This window comes from Acartia tonsa, chromosome 11 (assembly GCF_053477335.1).
Source record: "Acartia tonsa isolate MP-2025a chromosome 11, ASM5347733v1, whole genome shotgun sequence".
In the NCBI taxonomy this organism is placed as follows: Eukaryota; Metazoa; Arthropoda; class Copepoda; order Calanoida; family Acartiidae; genus Acartia; species Acartia tonsa.
In genome coordinates, this window is record NC_137270.1 from 17,532,117 (window position 1) to 17,557,488 (window position 25,372).

Sequence of the window (25,372 nt, forward strand, 5' to 3'; positions counted from 1 at the left end):
AATCCTTATATATTAGTTGAAAGATGTCTGTTTGTCTGTCTTTACAAGGATCTCGCTGGATTGACATTGTTATCTTTTACAGTAAAGCTTCCTACATATCCAGGGAAGGTTAATAACTTGTATGGGTATAGGGGAGTTACCTCCTACACTCAAAAACGCCCCCTCTCCCCTAAAAATATATTTACTTTTCTTTTAAGAACCAAAACTAACACTGGGCAAACTTATGATTCTCTTAGAAAAGAATTCAATATATTTAGGCCATAATATAAAGTATTGAAATCTTAATTTATGGATTAAGAAACTTTTAAACAATATGGCAAACTTATAAAACTTTTTAAATGGAACTGTTTAACGATAGGACAAACTTATGAAACTCTACGGTAAGAATTCAATATATTTTGGCCATAGAATAAAATGTTGAATTATCTAATTATGAAACTTTAATACATAAATTTTATATAAATATGGCAGACTTATGAAACTTTTAAAATGGAAATACATCTAACATGGCAAATTTATGAAACTCTTAGGGAAGAATTCAATATATTTGGGCCATAATATTAAATATTAAAGTTTTTCATTTATGACAAACTTAGGAATGTTTTAAAATGGAAGTTCATAATGATATGGCAAACTTATGAAACTTTTAAATTTGGAAATTCATCTTACATGACAAACTTATGAAACTCATGGGGAAGAATTCAATATATTTGGGCCATAATATAAAATATTGGAGATATTTACAGAGTAGAGAAAATATTTTATCACTGCACCGGCTAAAGGAATTCATACAATGAAGCACGTCCAAGCTTTTGTTTATAAAGAGGGTAAAAGAGGGTTTGAGGGTTTTAAAATCTAAAGGAAGGATCTGATTTAGTTCTTCATTTCATCGAAGCTTCTTAGAAGTCGGTAACCTCGAGGTAAAACTGGCTTTTTGTAATTAAATCTAAAGAAATAAGTGAAGTTGATTTTACTTAACATTGTTTTATTCCTGCATAATTGAGACTTCAAGACAAAGGTCATGAAATGGAAGGGTTGGTTGTCTGTATAATAGCAGGTGTACATTAGCATACCTGCAGGAACACCCCGTTTCACTGCTTCACTTAGCAATTTGTTCGATAATCTTTATGGATGGGCACAATTATATTTTACCCTGATATAAATTAAATACTTTTTATACTAAGTAAAAATATCAAAATCAAAGAAATTAGTAAAAGCTTAATATCTAAGTTAAAAAGAACATTTAAATACTGATCAACTTATAATTCACAGGGATCTTAAGGGATAAGACAATTGTAGAATAAAAAATCAAAAGACCCACTGTTGGTAAGCCAATGAATGTAAGATTTTGTTAAGATAAATATGAGGACCAGTACAATTGACAGTACTTTGTCCCCTCCCTCCCAGGCAATTTACTAAACTACTTTTATCACAAAATGTTTTATGACATTTTACCCTATGAAATCCTATTAAAATATAAGCTTTTATGTTTTAAATAGAATATTTTGTTGTATAAGTATGTAAAAATATGTAAAGTGTTAATCTAGATCTCTTATATGATTTATGTAAACAAGAATTACAAAATTTGATTTAAAACATTTAAAACTTGATGTACCTAATGTTCTAAAGCAAAACTGATTTTCCGTCCTTTGCCTTTAAGTCTTAAATTTATAAGGCAAAAGTTACACCTATTTTTGACAAATGCATTTCATCAATAGTTATGATTAATTTTGCATTGTTTGTGTCAAGATTAACACCAATTTACTATATGACAACGAGTAACTTATTTTCGGAGAGGGACAAAGTGTCTCAAAAATCAGCCATGTAACGTCATAAAAATGAGGGATTATCCATATATTTTTTAGGGGTTTTCTTTCCCACTTCTCCTCTCATCTTTCTCATTTTTATGACGTCGCATGCTGATTTTTGAGACACTTTGTCTCTCTCCCATACTTTCAGATTAATTTACTCTGGATCAGAACCAGATCCAAGCAATACTGAAAAATAATGTATCGTATTGTATTATAGACAACTTTCCACAAATAATAAAAAAAATCATGAAATCAATACCAGTTTTGTGTTCACGGGTCTTTGTCCACCTGGGGGCAACAAAACTGAAATTGATCTTATAATTTTAAATTTTACTATCTGCGGAAACCTTTGCAGATAATATGCGTTAAATAACCATCAAAGTCAATCCTTATACTAAAGTAACCGGATGTTTGTTTGTCTGTGTGTGTATCTGTGTGTCTGTGTGTCTGTACCGAAGGATCTCGCTAACCGCTGAACCGATTGGGTTCTCCTTAACAGGGTAGATTCTCATATGTCCCGGGAAGGTTTTTAACTATTTTGGGGGAGGGTACCCCCACCCTCCCAAGAGAAATCACAATAAAATCGAAATTTTTTTTAATATTTCGCCGCATAGTGTCGCTAGCGTAGTCTCGCTGCGTAGAAGAATAAATTTAAGAGCTGATAACATAGACAAATTATTTCTCAAATTAGATATTTAAAATAAATTAAAAACATTTAAATGTCACTAGAGGCCTCTAGGGGCGTAGCTGCTATTTTTAATATACAACAATACGGACGGACTTGCCCTAATAACAGTATAACTTCGCTACTTAAACAATAATAGTCATTTCTCGTATTCATTCGAATCCGGTGGATAGGAACCGGTTCTCATCCATACGAAAAAACTATGTCTAGCATCGTATTATATACAGCTTTCTACGAATATAAAAAAGTTCAATCATAAGATTAAAACCAGTATTTTTAGCCGGTGCCTTCGGCACCTCGGACTAAAAAACTGGTTTTAACTTATAATTGTACATTCTATATCCGCGGAAAGCTGTTTATAATACGATACAAGAAATATCTTTTATCGCATCGTATTAGAGTCAGCTTTCCGCGGATATTTAAATGAAAACAGTTTTGTTTTCCCCGAGGGTCAAAACTGGTATTAATTTTATGATATTTATTTTGATATTCATAGAAAATTGTCCGTAACCGGTTTAAATCCTGCGGATATTAATCGGTTTCGAAGCCATACAGAAAAGAAACTTACCTGGGATATATTTTAGTGTGAGCAATCATAACATATCTGTTTTATTTATACATTCAAACTTAAATCCTTATAATAAAGTAACAGGATGTTTGTGTGTGTGTGTCTATTTGTACCGAAGGATCTTGCTAACCGCTGAACCGTTTTAGTTCTTTTTACAGGATGGCCTCTCATAGGTCCTGGGAAAGTTTATAACTATTCTGGGGGAGGGTACAACCACCCTCCAAACATTAGCCCCCCCCCCCCCACCCAAAAAAAAAGATTTTTTAAAAATTAAAATCCTTGAGGGGTGGTCGAACCCCCCTCTCCCCCACAAAAAAAACGTCAAAATATTTTTTTTTACTTTTTCTTTTTAAATCTGAAAAAAAATTTGAATTACAGAATTTAACTCCCTCCTCCTCAGGTGCCCATAGAGGTATCTACTTGCGTCATTAATAATTCATATAGCTTTTTGGAAGCGAGGCTATTTTCTTGGCTACCATTTGTTTGTTATGATTCTAAAGAGCATACAGTATATAACTTACTTCAGTCTGTCGGTCATGAGTTTAAACATAAAATTAAATAATATAATTGTTTCCTGATTTAAATTTCATTACTGCTGTTTATAATTAACTGCAGTTCCATAAAATGTGAGTAAATCAAGTCGAATATATTCACATTGGTATCTCAGTCGTTTACGACTGGATACTTCTGTGATATACATAGTGACATGATCGTAATCTGATTAAATTGACGTAGTTGTGGTACAAAAATTCTCAATCTAATTTTGTAAGGGATTTATAATTAAAATGATCTAAAATTCATAGCATTAGACAGTGACAAAGGGTTACCCCATAAATGAAACAACATTAAAACGTGCTTCAAATATTTTTATTTTACATTATTCTCCCAACTAAGTGTAAACAATATATTATAAATTTACTAAAGAGGCGACTAGCGGAGAAAAATGGAACTAATTATAATAAATTATTGCACTTTATTATTTTTGAACATTAAATCTATACTATCCATACTCCAAAGACTAACGTTGTCTGTCTGTAGCTTAAGACCTCGGGAACTACTTGTCTAATTAGGCTTTTCTATTCAGGGAATCTAACTATTGGTCTAAACATAAGCTTTAACTTAGAAATGTATAGATTTCATATTCGCATTTCTTACTACTGTTAACATTTAACAGCTCCACAAAATAGAATCCGTAAAAATTCCGAAATCCGCGTGAATCGCGAAATCCGTAATCCGAATTTTATCCGCCCAATTTGGCAATTTTAGAATCCGTGACATAATATTAAAAATTATCAATCCGAATCCCATTTTATTATAATATTAAAGTACTCAAAAAGTTATGTAATTTGAACATAAAAAATCGTTTACTAAATCAAAAAACAAAACATTTGATTTGTAAATAGGCATTTTTGTTATTGATTTCCACCCAAAATACAGATATAAACGATATATTACAAATTTTCAAAAGAGACGACCAGCGGGAAAACATTGAATTAATTATAATAAATATTTAGGTTTTCTTTTTTTAGAATTTTTGAATAGTAAAGCTTTTTTGTCTGAAGCTTAAGATTTCAATAACTTCTGAATTTATAAAGTTCTTCTTTTTAGGGAAGCTTCACATGGGTCCTGGGATGGTTTTAGGCTATTTTAATTTAGATTTAAGGCTTGGGATGTTAGAGATCATTTTTCTGACCCCTCCTTTCCTCTTTGAATACAAAGCCCCAAGAACTTTCCATAATCTAATGACTAATGTTGTCTGTTCGTCTGTCAGTAGCTTAATATCTCTGTAACTGCTGGTCTAACTAGGCTTCCCTATTCAGGGAATATACCTATTGGTCATGCTATCAGCAATACAGAGTAGAACGATATCTGTCTGTCTATTCACCTGTCTATCTGTCTGAAGCTTAAGATCTAGGTAACCGCTGAACCGATTGGGTTCTTCTCTTCAGGGAATATACCTACTTGTACTGTGGTGGTATTAGTCTATTTACTTGGGGGATAGAACTCCCCCCCCCAAAAAAAAAGCAAAAAATCCACCCCCAAAATTTTTTCTTTCTTTTTTGTAAAATAAAACAAATATGCAGGGACGAAGTTCCCGTAAAAAAAAAACCCTCAACTTTGTTTTCGTTTTTTTTTACAAATTATGAATGAACGATTCTATTTAAAAGGTGTACTTCCCAAGATTTCTTGGGGGGAAGACACTAGATGCTAGAGGAAAATCCGCTATTTTTTCTATTTCTTTTTGTGTTTAGTTATATACCTTCACTAAACATATATGAGAAGCTTCATTGTAAGGAGAATCATATCGGTTCAGTGGTTAGCGTGATACTTCGGTACATACACTGACAGACTTTATTTTTATAAACGAATTCTTAGTAATCCTTTTAATAAAGTAACAGTATGTCTATCTGTCTGTTTGTCTACCTGTTTGTACCGAAGGATCTTGCTAACCGCTGAACTGATATGGTTCTTCATTACAGAGTAGCTTTTTATAGGTCCAGGAAATGTTTATAACTATTGGAGGGAGGGTACCACCACCCTCCCCCAAAAAATGTTTTCTCTTTTTTAATTTTAAAAAATTGGGTTATTGAATTTAACTCCCTTCTCCTCAAGTGCCCCTAAAGGCCTCTAGGGGTATAGCCGCTATTATGTAAAATTGTAACAATTTATTTATTTTGTATGAATGTATAAATTCCTGTTAATAGTAATAGCGAGTATATTGAAGATAGAAACTGCCAATAAACCATACCGAAGGAATGGATACACCTAGATTTAACAAAAATATTAAACTAATTCCCAAAGTTTTATAATGACATTTTCTTATTAGTTAGCTTAACAACGTTGGGGACTTTTAGTGAATATTGATTAATTAGTTCATTAAATTGAGTGTCCAAACGTTACAACCACTATGTAAAATCTACAAAAGAGGTAAACTTTTTATCATCATTAGACATTTATTAGACATTGTCTTATTCTTTTAGATCCCTGATTGCTTTAAGTTTCGCCCTAAGCTCTACTTTTAAAAAGAAAAATAACATTTTTGTACCATTTATGGTTTAGTAGCTACGGTTAAAAATGTAAGGAAAGGTTGGAAAATGCATAAAAAAAATAAAAAGTTTTCATTAAACAAAGATAATAAAAGAAGGACACATTTCATTGACGAATGGTTTTATCTTAATTATAGAGTTACTATGCTCCAAAAATCTTTATGAAAAGCGAAGCTTTTCTATAGATAGGTTCTGTCCGTCCATCCGTCCTCTACGGTTAGCTCTTTTCGTTAATTTAAAGATGTTAGAATTGTCCTATCGATTTTAGATTTTGCATGTTATAATTTTCCTGTAGTAGGTACGATTTAGATAGCGTAGCAACTCTATAATCGTTACCATAATGTCCGTACTTTTGCATATCTATATTCTGTTTTGACACTCTACAAGTGATAATGTTCGTTTGTACTACCGTTTCAGAACTTCGCTTTTATGGATGTTGTCATGCTTGTTTTAAAATTAATTACCATGCAAAGTTCTCGTCCCCAAATCCATTTTCTAAAATAAACACAAAGCTCAAATTAAATAACAAAAACATCATATTACAAAATAAGATTGAAGTTACAACCTAATCTAAATGTTTTTCTGGTGCTTTAACTCCCATATATTTGAACTAACAACCCCCCCCAAAAAAAAAAAAAATCCCTTACCTTTTTTCAAATAAAAAAAAATAATGAGAACCCCTAACCCAAGAAAATCTAAACTTTTTATTTTGAGGGGGGTAAAATGAGTCCAGTTAGTCTAATGTATTTTTTTTAAATTATTGAACTTTAGAGGTTAAATGAGAGGATTTAAAGTTCGAGGGTGGGTAAATACACCTTTACCCCCACCCTTGGACGTATATGCACAAACCCCACGGATTACAACCCCCTTAGTGCTCTTAGAATTCTAACCTTTACTTAACCCAACCTAACCTTAAATAGTATAGAAAAATACGTTATGTTCCAGATGCGATATAAGGGAAACTGCCGTTTTCTAATTAATCAACAGGATAGATAAGGAAGAAAAATACAAAATTTTAGTGTCTAATTTAGGAATTTCAAGATTATTTGGAGTGTTTACAATTTTCTGAATCTATAAAACCAGGAATGACCTATCTACTCTTCCACAAAAAGTCGTGAAAGTGTTCAAATTAATATGAAACTTTCCTAACTATTTTATTTTATACGCCGCACAAACATCCACCTACTTGTTGTAGAGTTGTATCATTGCACAAAATATGAAATTCTAAGTGTTTTTTACCAACCACTGCACAGGGAGGAAGGGACATTAGGGAAAAATTAAACTTGTTTAAAACTTTGGGTACCTACTATTACTTTTATTTTTTAAAACTAACAGTGTTTAGTCTTGTTAAAAGGGTTAGTTTTTTTCGTATAAGAGATATACACCAATTAATCATCCATTGTCTTTTCCTTTAATATTCATGACTTATACCTGGTGACAAATACAGACGCAGCAAGGGGCAGATTAAAGCAACAAAACAGCAGGTCTGATACACTCAGGTTCATTATAAATACAGCTGTCGTGTTCCTCACCTACACATAGATAGATAGATAGATAGATAGATAGATAGATAGATAGATAGATAGATAGATATATAGATAGATAGATAGATAGATAGATAGGTAGATAGATATCTATAGATAGATAGATAGATAGATAGATAGATAGATAGATAGATAGATAGATAGATAGATAGATAGATAGATAGATAGATAGATAGATAAATAGATAGAAGGTTAAAGATTGATATATTTATTAGGCTGATTATTGATAGATTTATAGGGACGAGGTATCAGATACCCCGGGCCTGAGTTACCCAGCAATAGGGGATTTTAAATTTCACACCTCATTTTGAAGGTCTCAAGGCTAATTATTGGGGTTGGACACCCGGATTAGCGCTCATACGCATTATAGATAGAATTTGTACAAAATGTGTTAAGTTGTTTTGTGCCAAAAAAATACAAATATTTTTTAAAAATATGTTGAGTGTTAAAAAAATAAATTAAAGTACTCAAAAATGTTCATTAAAAAAATACTAAAATAGTCAATTTATTATAAAACTAAAGCATACGGGATATTTACCCCACCCTCCTTATGAGAATTTATCCATTCCTTATAATCCTTTCCTAATGTCTCCCCCCCCCCTCATTCCCGTTCATCACACAATCTTCAAAGAAATAGGAAGTATCACATTTCTAAATTTGTCCCCCCCACCAGTATATGTTTTTTAGATATGTAGTATCTCTATAAGTGCCTTCTTCCCTCATACACTTTGTCTTTCTTTCTTGCTGTAGTTTATTACTTAACCCTTAACGGTCGGGGGGGGGGGGGGGGGCGTTGAACGCCCCCCCATCCGGTTTTTTCCATCTCATTTTCTGTGTGTGAAAGATGAAGAGCCCAAACTGCTTGACTTTTTAAGTATGGGTATGACACATAACTGAGAGTTGGAATTTTTTGAATATCTCCATCCTGGCGGGCACAGGATGCCAGCAAACCTGGCAGGGTCATCCAGGTAAAGAGCAAAAATATTTTTTTGACTAAAACAAAGCATTTTATCATACCTAAATACTAAAAAATCCTCTAGTAGTACATCCTTATATAAAATACAGGTGTTCAAGTCACTTTCAGGTTCCAGGTATGATCCTGCAGGTCCTGATCCTCCAGGTCTCCAGAAATCTTTAAAAGGTTCCTGTGGCCGCAATTTTTGACTTAGAGACTTCAAATTTTAAACTTAAGCTTTTCTTACATGTCTACATAACGTATTAATATTTCATGAAGATCCGCCGCCGTTTTCCCGCCGACCGCCGACTGCGGCGGCTGGCAGCTGCCAAGTACAGCTGCGGCCGCTGAAATTTATATTTTGATATTTCTAATGTAAAATTTACATAAAGATAAACATTTTCTGGAAAAAAAATTTTCTTCTAGCTTCAAAAATAAGAAAATTACAGCCGTTTGAAATTTTTAAGTAAAAAAGGACCTAAAAACAAAGGTTGTTAAATAAAAGGGTGAAGGAAGCGAAAATTGACTTAGACTTATAAAAGGTCGGAAATTCATTATCAAACAGGGGACTTGCACAAAAAAATTTAGCCCTCTAGCTCTAATAGGAACTGAGATAATAAGGGGGGGGCGTTGAACGCCCCCCCCCCCCGACTGATTAAGGTGCGGCAAGGGGCCCGACTGTAAAGGGTTAAGATCAATCAAAATTCATAATTTTTGAATTGCATATCAAAAACTATAAATCAAACAAAAGTGCACATACACAACTTGTTTAACATAAAAAAATCAACATATTTCATGAGTAGCATCCCTCATAATGACCTCATTCCTTTCTTTTCTCCTTTCTACCTCTTAAATGGATTCTTTAGTTCTACTTGATGCCATTGGTGAAAATGTCTTTTTTCTCCGTCTCTAATTCTTCATCTAATTCTTATTTTATTTATAGTACATTTTGGACTATTTTGACCTTGTTTAATAAACCCCCCCTCCTCTCAAACTCTTTCCTTTTATTGGGTGGAGAGTCTACTAATTAGTGACACTTGGCTTCCATAAATCCTTTTCACACCTTTAACATACAGATTAAACAAGGATGACAACATCCATAAAAGTAATTTTCTAAAATCAGAAGAAAGGACAAACGAACAATAACTCCTGTAGAGTGTCAGCACTTATTAAGCAACGCAATAATTTATAAGCCCCAAAAAATTGTACAGAAAATTGTTGCAAAATGGTGTAAATACAGGGTACAGTAAAATCACTTTCTTTCATTATTAGAATTTGATTATAGAGACGCATTGCTCATAATATTGTACTAGGATTCATTATTCAAAATATTAAATGTATATAAATAAGATGTTTTTGTCAAAAAAATAGCATATTTTATAGACATGCGGACTTTCTGGTAATAATTATAGATTTGCTACCAGATCATACCTAACAGTTATAGGAATCATCATATAAAGTTTAATATGAAGACAAACGTAAACGTAACGGATGGACGGACCGACGCTTATTATAGAAAAGCTTCGTTTTTAAAATCATAGAATAAATACAAGTTTTGTTAGCCGAGACCTTTGGCCCCTCGGGAATAACAAATTTGGTTTTAATCTTATGATATTTCTCTTTAATATCAGCGGAAAGCTGTCTATAATACGATGCGCTAACTAACTTTTCTCGTATTTTGGGGATTCCTTCAATTTATTGACCATTATATTATCCCTTAAGATCCTTGTGTCCACTATTTTAATTTTGATTAATTTGAATGCATTACATAAAAAGGGAAGGCTTTAATGATAAAGTAAATTAAATGTTGGATGCCAATTGGTATAGAAAATCTCTACAAAAAAAAATTCCATTCGTAGCTCTTGCATAGCAGCCAAGAAAATCAAAGAATAAAAATTTATAATTAATGAGTGGCTTTGCATGGTGTGTGAAGTGAAGGATCTCGCTAACTATGGTTCTCTTTTATAGTGAAGCTTCTCATAGGTTTATTACAATTTAAGGGGAGGGTACCACCCTCTCTAAAGAATCCGCCCGTTAAAAAACCCTACTCCATAATGCAAGTGCTCCTAGAGGCCTCAAGGGTATCAGCAAGCTAGCAATATTGTATCCATTTTCCCCACTACATAAAACTAGCATTTTATGAAGAGAAAAATATTTTCAACTTCTAAGCTAGTAATTGAAATGTTTTAATACATCTATAAATAAAACAAGAATGACAACATCCATAAAAGCGAAACTCTGAAACGGTAGGAATCAGTATTCTAATAATCATATAAATAATGTTATTTTATCACTTAAAAACTGTTGCTATAAATGTAACGATCATAGAGTAAATTTGCTTATTATTAAAGACTTATTACAGAGTGGCTTCGCTAATAAATCAGTTGTTGTAGAAACTGCAATATTAATGATATGCATAGTTTAAAGATTATAAAATATGAAAAAAAGGCATTGATTTAATAGGAAAGCTGCTCTATGTTACAGAAGTTACTAATTGATCAATAACGTTGTAAAAGCTGTAATATTAATATTATGCATGGTTAAAAGATAATAATAGATGAAATGAAGGCTTTGTTTTAATACCGAAGCTGCTTTCTGTTACAGAATCTCCTTCCATCTTTCCATTCGTCTGTCTGTCTTTTTGTCCATTGAAACAGTATGGGGAAATTTCTTTACTGCTATTCATGATAGACGGCTAATTTTTGACTGAATATTATCTTTACCGAGATGAGCATCCATTGCAAATCTACTCCAAAAAAGTTTTTAATTTGTCGGTCAGTTTGTATTGCTCTGAAATAAACCAAATTTTCACAGGAAATGAACAAAGAAAAATTTTCACCGCTCATAATATTACAGGGCTTCTTTTCAACTCACTATATCCGTCAGTCTATATGTTATGCTGTGTTTCGTAATTTTAAAAGCGAAGCCTTTCTATAATTAGGTTCGGTCCGTCCGTACGTCCGTCCGTAACGGATAGCTTTTTTTTGTTAATTTAGGAATGTTGGAATTGTCCTATCGATTTCAAATTTTGCATGGTGATTCCTTTAGTAGTTAGGTACGATTTAAAAAGCGTAGCAACTCTATAATCATTACCAAAATGTCCGTAAGTCCATTTTAAACATGTTGATTTTTTTACTTTTTAACAACAAAGTTTTATGTGATCTAATCATCGGATTGATCTGATTTTTGATATATTGATTCCTGGGACAAAAAAGTATAATGTAATAAGCAATGCAACTCTATAATCAAGTCCTAAAAATGTAAGTATGTCCATAAACATTATCCTGTATTTAGTTTTTTTTGTATCTGTTTTTCAACAAGTTTATTTACAGATTTGCTGACTCTTATACATTTATATAGTGATTATTCAGTTCTGACACTATACAAGTGTTCATGTTTGTTTGTCCTACTGTTTCAGTGCTTTGCTTTTATGGATGTTGTCATCCTTGTTTTATTCTGCTGACTTTTCCTTCACTATTTCTTCTATCTTTTGGGCTATGTTTCTGCCTTTTTATGGATATTATTGCTACTTATAGATATTGTCCTCCTTGTTGTTTATTTCTTAAATTGGGAATTATAAAAGGGGAGGGATTATTCTATGTATTACAAATGTAATACTTAATCATATGTTCGCCATTATAAACATAGCTTGCTAACGCAAATTTTTTTCCAAATTCTATATAAATTTTCAAAGAACCACTTTGTCTTATTTCACTTGTAATTGCAATATTTTACCATTCCTATTTATATAGTAGTGGCACTGCAGAAACAATATAATCTTCAGTTAGAATTTCCCTCCTTTTTGTGAGGTTGTTACGAATTATAATACAACTCCTCCCCATCTTAAACAGTTTATCAGGGAGAGAGGAGACATTGGGCTGTTTATTATGCTGGTACCTAAAGTTTTGTAATAATGTTTTCTTATTCGTTAGCTCAACAACTTTGAGGGACAAAGTGAATTTTTAATGGTTATATCAGTAAGTTGAGTGTTAAAACGGTTAAAGCACTAGTTGTAATCTACAGGAGGGGTAATTATATGTATCATCATTGTGAATGTATATTAATTTATAGGCCATTGTCTTATCCCCTTAAATCCCTGCAGTTTATTTATCATATAGCCCGGTGACCTTAGTTGGGTTTATGACACATTTATTACCTCTTTCCTCCCCCCCCCCCCCCATCTTCCTCGATATAGTAATGCCACGTCTCGCGGTCGTTGCGGTCATGCGTCATATTGGAAGGGTGATGCAAATTTCAGATCTCAGTTTTTGCTATTTGATTTACTATTTTTCTCTGTAAGATAACAACGATGCTTGCAAGATTATTTAATTCGCTATAATATAAAGATATTTTTTTGCGTCACCCTTCCAATCTGACGCATGACGGCGTATGTCCGGGAGATATGGCATTATTTAGTACACTATCTTTATCAATTCTAAATCAATTTCCTTTACCTCATATACCCCCTCCCCAACCCTTAAAATCCTTTTTAAAGTGTAAATTTCAACCTCAATAATTTGCCTTGAGATTTATGGGATTTCTGAAATTTGAAACAAAAAGTTTATTACTGGCTTTCTGAGTCGGGCTTTCTGTATCCTAACCCATTTATAGATAGATATACAGACATAGACACTCTATTACAAGCTATAAAGGGGAAAATTTTGCTAAATATTATTTTTTTTTCTTCATTACTTTCTACTTCTTTTGTTATTTCTATTCTAATAGTTACTTTCCCCAGAAGGTCAAAAAATATAAAAATATGGATATTATTATTGTATATTCTTTTGATATTTAAATGATATGACATATTGTTGTTTAGTTTCCAAGTGCACAATACAATGGTTCAGCAGCCGCAGCCAAAATTAGCAGCGGTTTTTGTATTCTGTTGTGATAATGCCAAAAATACAATAAAGCAGACGCATTTAAAACGTGCAACTTTCTAAACTTTTTGGCCATCCGTATGAAAAAAACTTAAATTAAAGTCCCCAAAATTGGTAAGAAAACGAATAAGAAAACGTTAATTTAAAATTTTGGGAACAAGTGTAATAAACAGCCCAATGTCCCCTCCCTCCCTGAATAATATATCTAAACTTTTTGGTCATCCGTAGCCTAAAAAGCTACTATACCAGCCACTTTATTTGTGACTGGCGGCCCTTAGAGGACTCTAGGGGCACTTGAGATGGTGGGTGGTTAGATTCGACTCCTCGTTTTCCCATTTTTATTTTGGTTAAAAAGAAAAAGTAAAAAAATTTAGGAGTTAATTTTTTTAGGGGTGATTTCTCTTCCGGGGAAGGTGGTACCCTCCCCTAAAATAATTTCAAACCTTTCTAGGACCTTTAAGAATCTTCATTGTAAAAGAAAACCATATCGTTTCAGAGGTTACCGAGATCCTTCGGTATAGACAAACACAAGATATTTAGTTTCTTTTATATTAAGATACAATTGCAGACAAACCGCATAAACTGCAGTCCTTCCGCAGTTCAATAGTGCGCAGCAGGCGAGCCATGATATTATAATATTCACAAATTATTTTGTTTTTCTGTCCATGACCCAGAAACTTGAAGGTTTCATACAGGGAGTGAAGAGAAATTGGACTGTAAATTATGCAGGTACCAAAAGATTTTTCGTTTTTAACACATTGGGTACTTTAATTAATCATGATTGGTTGGTTCAAACTGACAGTGTCCAAACTTTACAACCAATAGTTTTTATCTACAGAAGGGGTAATTTTGTTTCATATGGGTATGTACATCTTAATGAATCGTCCATTGTCGTATCCCTATAAGGGTTTAATAGTTATTTCTCTCATCGTATTATATACAGCTTTCCGCGGATATAGAATGTACAATTATAAGATTAAAACCAGCTTTTTAGCCCCGAGGTGCTGAAGACACGGGCTAAAAAACTGGTTTTAATCTTATGATTGTACATTTCTATATTCGTAGAAAGCTGGATATAATACGATGCTAGACATAGTTTTTTCGTATGGATAAGAACCGGTTCCTATTCACCGGATTCAATTTCATTTCAAACCAGGATTACTATGTGCATTAGTATTACAGCTGAAAATAGCAAAATGAACATTTTTTTCGAAGGTTGATAAAAAATGATAAAATATGCGATTACTTTTAAACCTTTTTTTAAACAATAAACAAATTGATTAAATTTTTTCTTATTTCTTATTACTTAAATATTAATTTTCAAAAGCTTCGCTTTAATTTATTCTTAAATATCTTATGTTTTATATTCATTTGTTCTTATTCTCATTTACTGCAGGGATCTTAAGGGACATGACAATGGACGATAAATTGCCTAACATCACAAAATCATGAAAAGCAAAGTTACTCCTTCTGTAAAAGATTGGACACTGCTAGTTATTACAGCCTGATCAAAATAGAATACGTGTGGAACTTTGAGTACCAATAAAATTACAGTCCAATTTCCCCTCCCCTTCCTGGTTTTCTTGTGTATAGACATTTCAAAGCTGGCTAAGAATGTGAAACATCAAAAGCGCAATTTCATATTCTCGCAAAAATCTAGAAACCATGAAGGCATATAGTCGAAGCGTTTGGTTTTACCAAAAAGGGTTTATAAATATTACAGTTTTACTTAATATTTTTAAATTTTAGTCATGAAATTAAAGAGTTTTTTTTCTTGGGGGGGGGGGGAGCTGACGACTTCTTCTTGGAGGAGAAGTTACCTTCCCTGACCTAAAAGAAGATTCACTGGTAGAGTGCCAAATCGGCTAAGCTGTTAGCGTGATATTTTGCAACATACACACAGATAGACAGACAGACATATATCCTGTTACTTTTACATATGGATTAATATTTTATAAAAAGAAATTATCGAGGGATAATTTTTTATGTTAGATGCTATTTATCATTTTGACTATTGATGCTATTCTGTTTTAGCTGTTCTATTTCACCCATTTTTCGGCGAAAGTGATTGCACACCGACTAAGAAGGCATAATCCTTTATTATATGGTTAAAGTCTGGCCCTTTATATTTACTAAGACATGTATTCTAAAAAGCAAACAAAATTTAAATCTTCTTTTTTGGGAAAAAGTCCTCATTCAATTTAGACATGTTATAATTGTCCTATCGATTTCAAACTGTGCATGATGATTCCTAAAACAAAAAGGTACGATTTAGGAAGCGTAGCAACACCATAATTACTAGACTAGTACATCTATGTAAAACATGCTTAGTTTTTTACTTTTTAGACAACAAATTTTTATATATTTTAATTATCCTATTCATCTGATTTTTGTAATTATGAGTAAGGCATCTTTAAAATCAAATACTAAAAATGAAAACATGTCCTTTACTGTATCCTTTATTTAAATAATTTTGCAACAAATCTATGTACAAGTTCATTTTAACTTACAAATTAATATTCTGTTTAGAAAAGAGTAAGACACACAATCAAATAAAAAAAAATAGTATAATATAAAGAAAATATGTCTCTTTTAGAGATATGTTCTGGTACTACCAATTACCATTTCCCATCCAATTAGACATATCCTTTTCTCTCAAACATTTAATATAGTATTCACGGCGAGAAGGGAAGTAAACTCAAAGCTGTATACCTCAAAATATATTTATTTTTTTCCATCAAAATAATTGTCAAGGGAAAAAACCTCTTCTTTTATTTCTTCCCACAGCATATACTGCGGGGCATATATTTACCTTATTTTAACTAACCTTGCAGGGCTACTAGGTACCCAATATAATAGGTACCTAACCTGACCTAAAGAAATAAAAAAAAACCTACCCCCCTTTCTGCAAATGAAGAGATGCGATGATATTTGGGCTGTGTTTTGTATTGATAAAAAAAATACTTCGTATGGCTATACTTTTATCATTGTAATTATTTTAATTTAAGTCCAAAAAATCAATTATACAATTCAAATGACTTTTATTGAGATATCTTTACCTTTTAACCGAAATAAGAGTAAAACGAAGTAAAAAATATGGATTTTCAATAGTTAATAATTTACAAACAATCAAATTCCAAATGAAGAGGGTTTTACACACCTCCCCCAACATTTGAGCTCAAGTTTGTTTTGTTGAATCTTGATTTAATTAGGATAAGGCTTATATATAGACTGCACTGTAAGTGAAATCAAAATTAATGTATTCTTCTTTTTAAGTCTAACTCTAGAAAAAGGATATAATTAATTATCTCACTGTTAACCTAAATATATAAGAATAGAATTAATTAGACATAATTTTCCTTCCATTTCTTCTTAGTACCGAGTCTACTCTATAATATACTCTGTTTGTTTGCTGTCTGTCCGTTGGTTCGTCCGTCCGTAGGTCCTTAATACTATGGAAGAAATGTGATTTTTTCAACTGCTATTCAAGATAGGCTGCTGATTTTTTTTATTTAAGATACATCTCACCTTAAAGCATCGGTCATATTTCAAAAGACTACAGATTTTATGCAAAAAAGTTTCGTGATTTTTAACTTTAAAGGCATGTATCTTTATTATGATAAAAAATACCTGCTCTATAACTCACTTTGTCCGTTGGTCCATCGACTATTTTTGTGCTTTGCTAATTGTGGATGTTGGCATACTTGTTCTCATTCTGTGCTTTTAATTCGTATTAACTACTTATAACTATTTTAATGTATCAACCTAAAAAAATAAGTGTAAGCTATTCTAAAATTCTTTCACTCTATAATTTTCCCTGTTCGCTTCTTTTGCTTAAAGAAATCAAGGACAACAAAATCCATGGGTGGCGAAGAACAAGTTGGGAAACGTTGGTAAAAAATATCAGAGATCTAGCTTTATAGGCAGCTAAGTACATCTCATTTTCTTTATAGCGGACAGACGGTAAGACGGATGGACAATCTGAGTTAAATATAGAGTTCCTTTGCTGCATACCCAATATAACCTAACCTAACTGGAACAAACATAAACCTACCCCACCCAACCTTTCCTATTTTAACAAGGATGACAACATGCATAAAAGCGAAGCTCTGAAACGGTAGGACAAACGGACATTAACACTTGAATAGTGTCAGAACTGAATAATCAGAATATAAATGTATAACAGTCGAAGCAAAATTGTAAGTAAATTGTTGAAAGACTGCTTTATACAGGATAATGTTAATGGACATACTTACATATTTAGGACTTGATTATAGAGTTGCTTCGCTTATAACATTATAATTTGTTGTCCCAGGAATCAATATACAAAAAATCATATCATTCGGAAAATTAGATCACATAAATATTTGTTGTTAAAAATATAGAAAAATCAACATGTTTAAAATGGACGTACGGACATTCTGGTAAAGATTATAGAGTTGCTATGCTTTTTAAATGGAACCATTCTACTACAGGAATCTCCATGTAAAGTTTGAAATAGAAAGGACAATTCTAAAATGCCTAAGTTAACGAAAAAAGCTATCCGTCTCGGATAAAAAAGCCGATGGGGAATTTCAGTGCTCAACAAGGTACTTTATGTAAAAGCGCTGAAAAATTATTGTGTTTTTAAAATCTAAAAGAAACACGCATGAGATTTATTCTCCTAACCTGAGTTTTTATATCAATTAATCTTTGAGACACTTTTTGCCCCAGTGCACTGTGGGGTAAAATCTTAAAAATGGATCTAATTATATACAGGCCAATCTAAGTATTAAATTTAGTATTTTTTTCAAAAATTAAAAAGTTTTCCATATAAACTACAGTATTGGTGGTATAGTTAATAAGATATTACAATTCAATCTCAAATAATAACAATAAAAAAACAATATTAAAAAGTGAAAAGTTTATAGGGCACCAAAGTTCGTTGGCCTAGCCCTAATTACGAATTTTGCTTTTCCTTTTCCCAGCACAGTGTATATTTTTTCAAGCTAGTATGCCCTGAGGATGTAAGCAAATTCACCATAGATTAATGTTTTATTGTCATTATTTAAGCATGAGTTGGGTTAATTTATTATAACTAGGACCAAAACTGTAGTTTTTTTACTGGAAAATGTGAAGCAATTTGTATTTTTGTAACACCCTTTATATTTTAGTCCTACCCTGCCTCACTGTGCAGTGACATAAATGTATACATTTGAAAGCCGAGAATTCATAAATTTGATTCCTAATGAGGTTTTCTTCAAGGCTCGGCAGCCAGGGCCGCATTAATTCACATTTTTAAAGTATCTAAAATATTTTCAAAGCAACAACCAAATGTCTTAAAGAGATTTTTAGAAACCTACAACCGCAAACGAAAAAATTCTCATCCAAGCGAATTGCTGTGGTCGAGCGATAGTTTTCCCTTAGAAACCTTTTTAATGTAATTTCTAAATAATCTTTTATTTCGAAGCATATGTCAACGTATTATAAATTTGGTATCAAAGCTGAAAAAGTTGAAAAATAACCAAAAGAGAAAAAAGAAAATATAGATGGTCAATTCCTTAACTGGGCCAATAAAAACAGAATGTAGGAACAATCCGAACCTATTAATGACTGCAAAGTAGACACATCTTAGTAAAAATAGTTAATCCACAAAATAGGGTTAGCAACAAATAGTTGAATTAAACAAAATCTTCATGTGCTAAAAATCCTTTTTAAGTTTGATTGAGTATTGTGTAAAATAGACCATAAAAGACAAGAAAAAACAAAAGCTGCCATTATCTGCAAATTATTTTTGAATGTTTGCCTCTAACCCTGTTTTTCTTTCTTTTTGGTTGGAGATTAAGAAATTTTAAGAATGCTTATTTCACAGAGAACATAAATCAGAATCTATTGTTATGGTAATGTCAAATGAGACTAATATAAATTTCATTTTTTAACAAGCATAGATATTATTCATCTAAAACTATATGTACCACATGACAAACAACTTGCTGGGGTTTGAAAGGGATATTATGGATCTAAATAAATGGTGCTTTCTCTCAAAGTTTTTTTGAAGCACTGAAAATATCCCTTTGCGGGACTACCCTGTGTATGATTTCCTAACCTGAACTAGAGTAATAGACAAACAAACAATAAATTAACCCCTCCAACCTCGTTATTTTCAAAAATAAGAGTTAGTGGGGGAGGGGCACGTTTTTCAATGCTCATTATATTTGGCATGTTTTAAAATACAGTTGTGTAATTACAATTAAGTCTAAACAAACATACAAAGCCGTTGTTTAGGATCTGTGCTGCTTTTTGATAATTGTTACCTTTTTACACTTATACAGAGCCAGAATGGTTATAAGATTTCCAGGTAATCCAAACAGGATGAAGAACAGACAACATACAAATCCACTCCACAACATCCAATCTGGATAATCCTAAAATAAAATAATTTGAATTAGGGTTGGGCCGGATATTTTTTTGGCCGGATACCGGACACCGGATATCCGGCTGATTTCAAATGCCGGATATCCGGTATCCGGCCGGATATCCGGCCAACGCCGAATATCAGGCAAATATCCGGTTATCCGGCCAAATTACCGGATATCCGTCCGGATAACCGGCCAAATTCCTGCATATTAAAGTATCAAAAAAGGATATAGTCCCTTTCGTGGCAACGCACCTTAAGGGCCGATTTGTTGTATTCTTAAAATTGCTTTTATAGGTCATTTTAGGTTAGGTTAGGTTATATATTGGTTAGGTGATTGCCCCGCAGGGTTAGGCAATTGGCCCCGCAAGGTTAGAGCCCCCCGCAGGGGCTAGAAATAGGAGGAAAGCTACTGTGAAAATACGAATCATCGCTCCTTAAGGGGCGATGCCACGAAAGGGACTATACCTGCAAAAAAAATTTCTTTATAAACTGGTGTTTTATTATAAAAAATTAAGGTCAAAACTTAAAAATTAAGTAACTATTATATGATCTTTCTTCTTAGCAATTAATCTAATGAACTACTACTACCCTCAATCTGTAGTATCAACGGTTGGAGGATGGGCGGGGAGGTGGCGTTAAATGCCTCCCCCCCCCCTCTGTTTTTTTCTATCCCATTTTCTGTGTATAGAGGTAGAGGGCTATAACTTAGTGACTTTCGAAATATGGGTATGACACATAACTGATAGTTGAAATTTTTTAATACCTCCTTCCTGGCGGGCACAGGATGCCAGCAAACCTGGTAAGGTCATTCAGGTAAAAAGTAAAAATATTTTTTTTTTACTTAAACAAAGCATTTCATGTTATCTAATACTAAAATATCCTATAGTCGTACATCCTTATATGAAATATATATCAAGTCGATTTCATGTTCCAGGTATAATCCTACAAGTCCTGAACCTCCAGGTCTCCATAAATCTTTAAACGGTTCTTGTGACCGCAAATTTTTACTTGAAGATTTCAAATTTTAAACTTAGGCTTTTTTATATATCTTCATGACATATTACAATTTCATAAAATCCGTTGCCGTTTACCTGCCAACCGTCGGTTTGCGGCTGGCAGCTGCCAAGTACTGCTGCCACCGCCAAAATTTATGTTTTGGTATTTGTAATATAAAATTTACATAAAGATAAACATATTCAGAAAAAATTGTTCTTCTAGCTTTAATAATAAGAAAATTACAGCCATTTAAGATTTTTAAAAATATAAAAGATTATATTGCCGGATAGTTTTAATATCCGGTATACGGCCGATTATTGAAAATGGCCGGATATCCGGCTCAACCCTAATTTGAATCATATACTTTGAACCATCCAATCAGAAAGGTCCTTTTAAAAAAGATTGGATCTCATTGGTCAAAGAAAGATCCTCTCAATAACATCGAATTAGAAGATTATTTCGAATTTTTACTGAAACCATCCAGTTATAATGGTCCTTATGAATAAGAATGGATCTCATTGGTCAAAAACATCCAATCAGAATAATCCTAAAATGAGGTAATCTAAAAATTGTCCTTTGAACCACCCAATCATAATGGTCCTTATAAATAAGAATGGATCTCATTGGTCAAAGAAAGCAAATACACTCAATAACATCCAATCTGGATAATCCTTGAAAAAGGTTATTTAAAACCTGTACTTTAAACAATCCAATCAGAATGACCCCTATGAATAAGAATGGATCTAATTGGTCAAAGAAAACTACTTGAATCTGTAACACCCAACCAGAATAACCCGAAAATAATGTTATTTAAAACCTGTACTTTGAACAATTCAATCTGAATGGTCCTTTTAAATAAGAATGAACCTTATTGGTCAAAGAAAGCTAATCAAAACATCCAGTAAGCATTATCTTAAAATGATATTGACCAATGAAAAATGCACAAAAATACTATATTATCCCATCAGGTTTCTTTAAACCTAAATTTTAAATTATTTAACTGTAAAAAAAAACAAGTAAAAAATCCAATATACCATTAAGGACACATTTGAAAAGTTTAAATTTACCAATGAAAAAAGATAAGTATCACACGTCTAAAACCTTCCAAATTTTTATGAGTATTATCCTATACGAAGCTGTTTATAGTGCTTATAAAAAATGACGTCATACAATACAAAAGACCAACGATAGACCATTACATAGACTAAATTACCAATGGCCAATATACATTTTAATAGGCTTATTATAGGCCAAAATGACGTTATTTCTAGGTACTATAAAAAGCTTTTATTATACTTCTAAATATAAGATTATTGTCGTTATATGATAAATGTAAAAGGATTATGATTGCTGACTTGTGTATTATTACGTCCATGGTAAAATGCAGGGATCTTAAGGGATAAGACTATGGACTATAAATTGATTTATATTCCCATTTACTATAAACAAAATTACCCCTTTTGTAGGTTAAAATAGTTTTGACACTATTAGTTTGAAACCAATCAATCAAAATTAATCAAAGGACACACAGTTATTTAGCCAACTAATAGGATAAAGTGTTTTAAAAACTTTGGGTACCGATGTAATTTACCTCCAATGTCCCCTCCCTTCTTGGTAAATAAGACTATTGTAGTAATTCACGGATAAATTAGATATTGCATCTGAACAATTATTTTTAAGGAACTTTTGCAAAAAATATTGTTTGGGAGGTTAGTTTTGAGTATGATTTTGTACGGTGCATATGGACTTTAATCGAATTTACATTGTAAGGAGAACCATATCTGTTCCGCAAGGTCCTTCAGTACACATTGACCCACACATTGATCCTGTTATTTTTTATAAGGATTAAATGTGCAAAACAGATATTTGGAAACAAAATAAAAATTAAACTTTTTAATATGTTTGTGGTAATTTTCCCTTGTACTTTTAAACTTACATGCATTCTCGGCATATTGGGTGTAGGTCATCAAAACTTTATTTTAAATAATAAAAGGGCCAAATCCTAAAATATGTCTAGACGCTAGGGTTTTCTAATTTAGTCCCTTTCGTGGCAATGCATCTTATGAGGTGATTCTTCGTTTTTTTTCACAGTAGCTTTTCTTCTATTTCTAGCCCCTGCGGAGGGCTCTAAACCTGCGGGACCAATTGCCTAACCCTGTGGGGCAATCACCTAACAATACAACCTAACCTAACCTAAAATAACCTATTAAAGGCCATTTTAAAAATACGACGAATCGCTCCTTAAGGGGCGTTGCCACGAAAGGGACTATTCCCCCTAATTCTTACATAATATTTCTTTCTTTATTTCCTATATTTTCTAAATTTGATAGGTTTTGGCCCAAATTGATAAATTATGAGTCAAGTTAGGTTTAGGACTTGATGAATCATTTTTGTTGTCAGATGATAGATCCCTTGAAATCATAATAACGTGAAGGTCAGATAGGTGTTTGAGCCTTATCTAAATCATAGTAATAAAAGTGGAGGTGATACAAAAATGAAACATTTCTAAAAATCGCCAAAGGCTTAATCCAGCATTTTTGGCTGGATTTAAAGATTTAAAGTCAAGTCCGTAGTAAATTTACCAAAAAGTTTTTTATTTCCTTTTAATAATTTAATTAGTTTTTAGAAGCTAGTAAAAGTGGCTGACTCAGATTATGACGTCAAAAAAATTAACCAATAAGAGGCCAGTAATTAACCAATGGTAAAATTTATAGTGGCCTCTCATTGGTTAATTTTTTTTGACGTCATAATCTGAGTCAGCCACTTTTACTAGCTTCAGTTTTTAATTTTGCAACTTAAAAAATAGCTTGCATTAAGTGACTTTTTAGGTTCAATAAATTTTTTTTTAATCTTCAAAGATCCTGGAGGACACAAGAGGGTATCAAACCTTGTTGAGACAAATTTTTTTAAACTAAAAAATATCCGATAATAGTAAATCCATTTATATAAAGTACTCAGGTTTTTTGTCTGAAGCTTGAGAACTACTAAATTGATTAAGTTCTTATTTATAAGGAAGCTTCACACAGGTTAAGGGATGGTTTTAGGCTATTTTAATTTTTGATGTAATCCTTTAGGCTACTTTTATGTCCCCTATCTACCAGTATCAATACAGAGCCCTCTAGATGCTAATGGCGCTGCCACTTGTATAACATAACATATTAGTGTTAAGACAACAGATCTATAGTGTAGATGTATATACAGATAACTACCTGCCTCCATATTTCAAGGACCCTTTTCGTCGGCTAGATTGTTATCTGCTTATGGCTGTGTTAAAATTCCCGACACTATTGGTTGATTTTCAAAGATCCAATTGAGAGTCGGCACAAGGTCCTTGGGATGGGGACATATAGTTATTTAACCCCTACCCCCTCTAGTGTTTTACTCTAATGTTAAGAGCCAAAGTAAAGTTCGTAACCCAACTTTGTATGATGTTCTAAAAAAAGAAACAAAGATATTAAGGAAATCTCTTCCTTTATCTTTACACAACTAAATATACTTTCTAATTTATTTACACCTTTTAGAAACAGTTTGCTCTATCCTATTATATTATGTTTATACTAGCGGCTTTGCCCCAAGAGGTAATGCAAAAAATTATGTAGGTGCGTAAAAAAATGATGTAAGTATATGAATCATTACATCTTTATCTTCTATTACCTACCTAGCCGAAAAAATTGCGAATGGGTCGCAAATTTTCGCTAATAAATGGCGAATTCGCAAAACATATGCAAAAAAAATCTATAAAAAAATTGTAGGTTTGTTTTGTTTTTTGGGGGGTTGGGGGTGTCAACCCCCCCCCCCCCCCCCCCAAGAAAATAGCTTAAAACCACCACAGGACCAGTAGATATATTTCCTGAAAAGTAGAATCCAATCGGTTCAGTGGTTGCCAAGATCTTAAGCTTCAGACGGATGGACAGAAGCTATTATTAAGTTTTTTTTCCAAAAATTTGAAAAACAAGAGGTGGGGGGTTTTAGTCTTTAATTGAAGAATCGATGATTTTTATTTTTAGACTGTCAGAAATGCCTTGGTTTTAAACAGGCAAAACTTTAAAAACAAAAGCAGTTCAATCAAAGAATTGGTTATAGTCATGTACTTAAAAAGAAAACTAAGTTTCTTTAATAATTAATGTACCTTAAATAAAACCAAATCCAAGTTTGCTTCCCAATCATCTTCGGAAGAAATTGTAATATTTTCCATTATTTTAATCTGTAGTAATTCTCTAATTCAAATTATCTGTAACTTAGAATTAAAACATAAGTTTATTTGCCTTTATCTATTTATCTTTCCAACTAACTATCAATCGATCTTTATGTCTAGCTGGCTCAGTATCTATACATCACAACTTTAAACTTTCTTATTCTATTTATGTATATCAATTTACTGTTCCTACTTTTTTGGGCCTATTTGTTTTCGCTTCTTTAAGACATTGTCTATGTTTTATTGTATTATAAAACGTTGCAATATAATTGAATCTACTAGGTCAGATATTTA

The 25,372-nt window shown here is 32.4% G+C and overlaps 1 protein-coding gene across 1 annotated transcript in view; it reads right to left on the reverse strand.

The window, feature by feature from the left end:
• The window catches only part of LOC145331155 (G-protein coupled receptor moody-like), a 51,282-nt gene extending 26,160 nt beyond the window's left edge, over positions 1 to 25,122 (reverse strand). Inside the window, exons 1-6 of the mRNA XM_080175780.1 lie at positions 25,013 to 25,122; positions 19,784 to 19,894; positions 7,543 to 7,643; positions 6,576 to 6,606; positions 5,766 to 5,830; positions 3,065 to 3,106 (exon numbers count right to left, since the gene is read on the reverse strand). Of these exons, the coding sequence (XP_080031906.1) occupies positions 3,065 to 3,106; positions 5,766 to 5,830; positions 6,576 to 6,606; positions 7,543 to 7,643; positions 19,784 to 19,894; positions 25,013 to 25,078 (416 nt within the window). The 5' untranslated portion in view covers positions 25,079 to 25,122. The remainder of the gene's footprint in view (positions 1 to 3,064; positions 3,107 to 5,765; positions 5,831 to 6,575; positions 6,607 to 7,542; positions 7,644 to 19,783; positions 19,895 to 25,012) is intronic.
• Between the last annotated feature and the right edge of the window lie 250 nt (positions 25,123 to 25,372).